This window comes from Psammomys obesus, unplaced genomic scaffold, assembly GCF_907164565.1.
Source record: "Psammomys obesus unplaced genomic scaffold, mPsaObe1.curated_primary_1811, whole genome shotgun sequence".
Lineage (NCBI taxonomy): Eukaryota > Metazoa > Chordata > Mammalia > Rodentia > Muridae > Psammomys > Psammomys obesus.
The window spans coordinates 15,955,747-15,963,791 of NW_026592118.1; the positions used below are offsets into that span (position 1 = coordinate 15,955,747).

Sequence of the window (8,045 nt, forward strand, 5' to 3'; positions counted from 1 at the left end):
ATCTTTACACAGGCAATTTAATAAAAATTTCTATAGACAAGTGCCATGCAGATGCAAAAAGAGCATTGTTGCGTCAATAAAAGTTGTTTATTGTGGAAAGCCTCAAAATCATGTTTCGAAAACATGACAAGACTAGATGTAGATTCTAAAACCCTAAGTCACCAGATGCAGAGGAAACAACTGTAAAAAAATTGGGTGAAAGCATGTCTACAAGGTTCTCTAAGTCACTGATCTCCTTAGGAAGAAATATGTTAAGGGCTGAGGATATGGCTCAGTGGGTAAGGTGATGGCCACACAAGCCTGAGTACCTGATCCCTGAAACCCACATAAAAGTGAGGGTGCGGCACGTGTTCGTAACCCCAAGAAGACACCCAACGTTACTTCTGACCTTCCGCATGTAGGCACATAGATGTGTGTATGTACATGAAGACACACATGAGCCTGTACCCACACACACAAACCTTCCTTCCTTTTAAGAAGGAAGAAAGCCAGAGATAACACATTAGCATTGGCTTGACGGAAGAAAAATGACTGAAATTTAGTTAGCTGATTCACAAAGAGCGGGACTTAGTCTACACCAAAGGTAAGCAAATAAAAGTATATTTTTTTATGTTTTATGTTTTTGTAAGTGGACTTTTTTTTTTTTCAATTAACTAGTCAACCACTAACCCCAGTCATCACTGATTGATGGGGGTGTTCCCAACTTTAAAGAATACTTTCAAAAAAGTAAGTGACAAAATAAACAGTGCTTCATAAATGGCACTATCTGATACAAATTATGATATCTTATTCAAAATGTAATATTTGCCACAAGATCTTAGACCTTCAGTGTTTGTTTCTTCTGAGAAGGTTGTGACAGGAATTAATCCTATAGTCCAAGATATCGTCAAACTTACTATGTAACCTAGGCTGGCCATGAACTCACAGAACTACTCCTGACTCAACATTTGGGACTGTAGGTGAAAGGGACTATAACCGCCTTGTTTGGCCCTTTAGTAATATGTTATACCAATCAAGGACAGAAAAACAGGTAACCGAGAAACTCATTATGTGCTGACAGTGTCTCTGGAGCACTTGTTTACATTACGTAAACATTACGTTTGTACAAACGTAAACATTTTGTTTACATAAATTCAGTAGAGTGCGGCATTTGGGAGCTCACACCTGAAATCCCAGCACTTGGGGGACTGATGAGAACTGCTTCAAATGTGAGGCCAGCTTGAGTCACAAAGGACGGACCACCTGGGCTACAGAACAAAACCTCAGCTCAGAAAAACAGAGGGCAAGAAAGAGACTAGAGTAAGTAGCTGCCCTTTATCTTTAGGAGACACATGTCAAAGCCCCTGTGAATGCCGAAATCACAGATAGCAGCAAACCTTAGCAACACTGACACTCATTTCTTTACTCAGTAAGTCAAGAACTTTCAGCTTCTCATTTGAAGGAAACATTTTATATCTATATCACAGCCATTATCAGGTAAAATATGAGTATATGAAACACCTGATGAATGGGCAGGTAGCAAATACAGCATGGATACCCTGGACAAGCTGACAGTTCATGATCTTAGGCCAGGTGGAGCAGGGCAGCACAAGATTTCATTGCACTAAAAGGAGCATGCCACTTAAAACTTCTGAATTGTCTCTTTGTGGGGCTTCTCCATTTAACAGTATTAGGCCAGAGCTGATCTAAGCTAACTGAAGTCACGGAAAGTGAAATGGCAGATGAAGGGAACAACTGTACTCAAAGGACAGACAGATGCACCACCACACCCTGAGGTCTGGCAGGGAGCCAACCAAGATGCCATTACCAAGAAAACTGACTTCTGCTCCTCTGGAAGCACGAGGTAAGTATGTTTGGTGCGGTCTGTTGCTGGTGTTTAAGCTCAAGCTATCTTCTCACCTGGCCTTCCGGGAAACCTGGGTCTCGACCACAGGAGAGCACACAGTGCAATGCAGCCATCTTCTCACAGTCTAGGCGGGCATTCCACAGGAAGGACATCAAGTATGACTGGTCAAGGGTGGCTCTATAGACCTTGCCAGAATGCCAGTCCAGTATCAGGGACCCTGGCAGGGACTGTAAAGGACTCAGAGGTAGCACAGCCGCCATTTTGTTGCTTCCTAGCAAACACAAAGAATAAAATAAATAAAATAAATAAAATAAAATAAAATAAGGACAGATTGTCAAATAAAAGAACCTCTTCTCACCCAGACAGTTATTAAAGTCAGTATGAGCTTAAGGAGGCTGAGATAAGCTACAACCGTACCTGTCAGAAACAGACTGTGGCAGATCAAGTCTGGGTGATGAGTGTTAAGTAAATGAAGAAAATGACCAGGTAAGTAAACCGCCACAAAGTAGCCTGTAGGGAAGAGAGACTGGAGTCATCCACGTGGGATACAATCCATCCCGGTGCACATAAACCCCCGAACAGCATGTTTTTCTTTGAATGTAGCAAAACAGCATTATTTACTTGTTTATTTATTTTTACCAGTAACAAGTGATCAGATTATTGAAAGTATGTTCACCTTAGAGGCCAGATCTAACCGGCTTTGTGTATGGCTCATCCTCTGTACACTTAAGTCATGGCTGTTTTATTTCCTTAGTTTTGTTTCTGAGTCAAGTGCAGCTTTATGTGAATTTAGAATTAAATTAGAAATTAAAATATCAAGTAACAAGAAAATGACTCCTTAATGTGATATGCTGGGGATAGCACATAATGGGAATTTTCTTGATCTTTTTCACAGTATGAGGAAACTATGAAATGCAGTTTCCTATACTGGCCCATTCATCATCATCATTTTGTTCAGGAAATTTGAAGACTGACACTTATTAAGAGCATGTCTCCAGAAGCCATGACATTCTGCGCAGTAGTCATTGGTTTTCTTGTGTGCCTAGCACCTAGAGTTGGCACCTTCACAGTTCCTACACCACAGACATTTGCATACTCATAACACATGTACCCAAATTGAGACATGATGTAAAAACATGCTCCTAGGGTCTCAGAAAAACAGAGCAGTGAAATTCATAAAAGAAACTTCCTTTATCAGTCAGCTAGCTGGGCTCCTTTCTCTAAGAGGCACACACTAGTCATTTCTGTGAAAGGCATCTGTGGAAAGGGAAGGAGGGAGGATATCAAACTCTAATCAATTAAAGCATCCTTTCAGAAGACAGGAATGACGTATCATTAAAGAGTATAATGCAAGGAACTGCAAAACTTATTGTTGTGGCCATACTACTGGAGCAAATGAAAGAAATTTCTTGAGTGATCTGACAGCAACGGTATGGATATCCAATGATCTGTGTTAACTCCTAGCATGACTATTTAACCACCGTGTGGGGCAATGCTATATCCCAGGCAAGAGGACATTTGCAAATACAGTAAGGGACTGAGGAATGGCACAATTGTTGGTGGCAGAGTCAGTGTTGGCCCTCACTTGTGTACCGATCTTCAGGGCTTGTGGCCGTGTCTACTTAGAAAATGCTTCAGTACATTTATTTATTTGTGTAGGGGGTACATGCTGAGAATGACTTGTCTGACTATTGATTCGATCCATCCTGGGGTTGAACTTGGGTCAGGCTTGGGATCAAGAGCCTTCCCCCATGGAGCCAGCTTGCCTGCCCTAGATTAACTTTGGATGAACAGAAACTGGTGCAAACCTGACTAGGACCTGGAGATGAGGACAGAATCCTGAATTATCCTGGCAGACTCAGTGTGATCAAAGTATTACTAAGAGGAAGGGAGAGGGGAACTTGCCTGCAGAAGGTGACCACAGGGTGACAAAGCAACTCGAGTGATGAAACCTAGCCTCTAGTGTCTGATAAAGCAGGAAGGAAGTTTTTCCTCAGACACCACAGAAGGAAAGAGCGCTGCTCACACTTGATTTTAATTTCTCAGCACACCCTTCCGGTGTCTGAGCTCCAGCCTGGAAACAGAATGCCTGTGCTGCTGTAAACCCTACCTCAGTGGTCATTTGTTATACAGAGATGGAAATCGATAGAGTGTCTCCTAAGAAAGCACAAATCTATCCCTTTCTCAACCTCAGCTTCATTGACTGGGAAATGGGAATATCATTCCAGGCACAACTGTCATAAGGATCAAGATTATGTAAACATATTTGACCTGCATTATTTCTTAAGTGGTGGCTTTTATTTATAAGATGCCTGGCTTCTACAGATGCTGTTGTGTGGCTATTTCCTCTACACTCCTCATGGAGGGAAGGCTCATCCATGTTCCTATAGGTGATCCCAATAAACACACTGGTTTACCAAGATGGACTTGGGTGGAATAATTTATTTGGTCTGTTCTTGCCCTATCTGAAGTGAATAGGAATTTCTGTGTGTTTTTCCCAGGAAAAGTACTGCTAAATTTAAGTCTCTATATTTCAATCAATGCTTTTCAGCAGGATAATAATAAACGGAAATTAAAAGCAATGGATAGCAAAACATACTACTCAAAAAAGTAACTCTTAGGAAAATGCCCTCAAGAACAGTTTAAATCTTGGATACAACTTTACAGCTCTTAATACATGATGCTTAAGGAGGAAAGACAACTGTGTGAGACAGACTTTTCACAATCTCTGGTATTTCTGTCCTGTGCAAGACCACAGACTGAATCATGCTGGCCTTTCTATTTCCAGCAGGAGAAAAGGAAGAGACCTTTGCCCTGGAAAGCTATAGGATAGGTTCTCGTCACTGTTGAGACATGCACTGATAGACCTTTGCTGATAGGAACCACGGCCCAGACTCGGGAGCCCATTCTATCTTTCTCCCTCATCACAGGAAGCAATAGAGCCACACCCTCCAAAGCCATTTCTCAAGGGTTCAAGACCATGTCAAAATGTGCCATTCACTGTCCCACTTAGCAAAAGATATGAATAGTATCATTTAAAATAGAAAACTGGATATATGCCTATAGCTGGACCTTGAGGTAGCACTATTCCTAATTGTCTGAGAAAGCTCCAGATTGATTTCTAAAGTGGTTTTACAAGTTTACATTCCCACCAGCAATGGAGGAGGGTTCCCCTTTCTCCACATCCTCTCCAGCATGTTTTGTCACTTGTTTTTTATCTTAGCCAGTCTGATGGGTAAAAGGTGAAATCTCTGGGTCATTTTGATTTGCATTTCCCTGATGACTAAGGAAGTTGAGCATTTCTTTTTTTAATTTTTATTTTTTATGTTAATTACAGTTTATCCACTTTGTATCCCAGCTGTAGCTCCCTCTCTCATTCCCTCCCAATCCCAGCCTCCTTCCCTCATCTCCTACTATGCCCTCTCCAAGTCCACTGATAGGGGAGGTCCTCCTCCCTTTCCATCTGACCCTAGCCTATCAGGTCTCACCAGTAGTGGCTGCAATGTCCTCCTGTGTGGCCTGGTAAGGCTGCTCCCCCCTCAGGGGGAGGTGATCAAAGAGCCAAACACTGAGTTCATGTCAGAGACAGTCCCTGTTCCCCTTACTAGCGAACCCACTTGAGTACTGAGCTGCCATGGGCTACATCTGTGCCAGCGTTCTAGGTTATCTCAGTCCCCTATCAGTGGACTGAGGGAGGGGCATGAGAGGAGAAAAGGGAGGGAAGATGAGATTAGGGGAGTATGAGGGAGGGGGCTAGAGCTGGGATACAAAGTGAATAAATTGTAATAATAAAAAATAAATTAAAAATTTTTAAATTAATTAATTGAGTAATTAAAATAAAATTGAAAATTAGGGGCTTATTTTTCGTTCTCCCATCTCCTAGTTTCTGCACAGTTTGCCAAACCTTTGTCATAGAAGCAGATGGACTGGCAAGCAGGGGTAGCAAAATATATGAAAGAATCATGTTCTGTGAACCCAAAGCTTGCCTTCTTTAAACACTGAGTCCTTCCCGTGTGTGAGCAGATCCCCGAGCTATCACCACTCACGTTTTATGCTTTGTGCGCCCCTTCCACGCAGCTGGGAAAGCTGCTTCAGTACAGAGATGCAGTAAACCCTTTCTATACTGCCTCCACCGTATCGAATCCCCTAATACACTCACACCTAATAATAAGGTTCCCTTCACCATATTAACTTAGAGAAAACAATTCACTTAAGCTGGTCTACAAGTCATTAATGGAGGCTTTTGCAAGCCTTTTACAATTGGCGGGAGAGAACAAGACAACTGACCACAGGCCTTCTGCCTTCTACAGTCCAGGGTCAACCTGATGTATAATTTCTCACAGGCTCTTAGGGAACATCTTAGTCATACGTGCTCATTTGCATACTAACAAGAGGCCTGCTTCCAAAGTCATAGGAAAGCTCACAGCCTAAAAAACGGAAGACACATTTCAATCCCAAGAGCTGCTAAGCGGAGAAGGGTACAGGCCAGAGAAAACTTTCTTCCCTCAGGCTTAAAGGGGTCAGTGATTGTTACCATAGGCCATGTCTTAGAGGTATGAGAAAACGGAGTTGCAGAAAGGAAAATGAGTGAATGCTGGAGCAGAGAGTGACTGCTGAACAGAGCACGTGTTGGGAGAGCAGAGTAGAGAGAGGTCCATCGCCATAACCTCTGTGCTGATTAGTTTTATTGTCAACTAGACACAAACTAGTCACTTGGGAAGGGGAACCCTCAACTAAAAAATTGCCTCGATCAGACTGGCCTGCGGGAAAGTCTGTGGGGGCATTTTCTTGATTGATAATTGATGTGGGAGGGCACAGCCCTGTGTGGAAGATGCATTCCCTGAGAAAGTCGGCCTACAAAGTATAAGAAAGCAAGCCGAGCTGGCTCTTTGACCTCCCCACCCCCCAAGGGAGGAGCAGTTCTGCTAGGCCACAGAGGAGGGCTTTGCAGCCAGTCCTGAAGATACCTGATAAAACAGGATCAGATGAATGGGGAGGAGGTCCCCCCCATCAGTGGACTTGGAAAGGGGCAGGGTGGAGATGAAGGAGGGAGGGTGGGATTGGGAGGGAATGAGGGAGCAGGATACAGCTGGGATACAGAGTTAATAAAATGTAACTGATAAGAAAAAAATAAAAAAAAAAAAAAGAAAGAAAGCTGAGGCAGAGATCAAGAGCGAGAGAGAGCCAGTAAGCAAGCAGCATTTCTCAGTGGTTTCTGCTTCAGCTCCTATGTTACTTCCTGCCTGACTTCTTTCTTTGGTGATGTCACTTCCTGTCCCGACTAACCTAAGTGATGATGGACTGCTATGTGGAAGTGTAGGCCAAAATAAAGCTTCTCCCCTGCCCCCCCCCCCACAAGTTGCTTTTGGTCATGTGTTTGCCACAGCAACAGAAAAGCAAACCAGACTACCCACCAAGATTGAGAAAAGTAATGCCCTCTGTCACATGTGAGTCAGCACTCCCAGCAGCAGCAGTGAAGGTCTTTCTGTACCCTGCAAATGAAGAACGTGAAACCAGAGAAAGATAAGTTCAGAAACAAAAGGCTGGTATTGACCTCACGCTGCGCAACAGTGTCAACCTTCAGTAACAGGCAAGCACCTGCTGCCTTCTAGAATTCACAGTGTCCTCGCTCCCCAAAAGCCACTAAGGCAGACCATCTGAGGGCAGGCCATGAGGAGCAGATACCCAGCTCAGGCAGAAAGCCAGGCCGTGAGGAGCGGATTGTGTAGGGAGGGTCCGATGGTAGGGTCTACTCCACCATCTAAGATAGAGGGGATCACGGTGCTCATTCCTACACGGTACGGTTTTGGCCAACACCTCTAAGATGTCTCCAGCTCACGGTCTCACCTTTAGCTAGAGAGGGGAGCAAGCTGCCTATGAAACTGTGTCAGCCTTCTCTACTCCTCTAATTCTATCTACGTGCTGACTGGAATCATTGCGATAATTACTGAGAACACATAAAAATGACTTGCACAAGCTTACAGTACTTAAGAATATGTCTACAGCTAGTTCTGAAATTATTTTAGTTGTTCCATTAACAAACTTAAAGTTTTATGACTTTATTTAATACCCCAGTAACATAAGGCACTGCTGTGGGATTCTAAACTTTTGTGTGTATGGGCATAAAAAGTAAGATAGATAGATAGATAAATAGATAGATAGATAGATAGATAGATAGATAGATAGATAGATAGATAGA

The 8,045-nt window shown here is 43.1% G+C and overlaps 1 protein-coding gene across 6 annotated transcripts in view; it reads right to left on the minus strand.

Annotated features, from left to right (window-relative positions):
• Gsap (gamma-secretase activating protein) overlaps positions 1 to 8,045 on the minus strand; it is a 138,397-nt gene that overhangs the window by 88,731 nt on the left and 41,621 nt on the right. For all 6 annotated transcript variants that reach the window (XR_008720768.1, XR_008720767.1, XM_055612982.1 and 3 more), the window contains 3 exons: positions 7,261 to 7,338; positions 2,264 to 2,356; positions 1,900 to 2,117 (listed from right to left, as the gene is read on the minus strand). Coding sequence is in view for 4 of the 6 variants with exons in the window: in XM_055612982.1 (XP_055468957.1) it covers positions 1,900 to 2,117; positions 2,264 to 2,356; positions 7,261 to 7,338 (389 nt within the window). In the remaining 2 variants the exon portion in view is untranslated. The remainder of the gene's footprint in view (positions 1 to 1,899; positions 2,118 to 2,263; positions 2,357 to 7,260; positions 7,339 to 8,045) is intronic.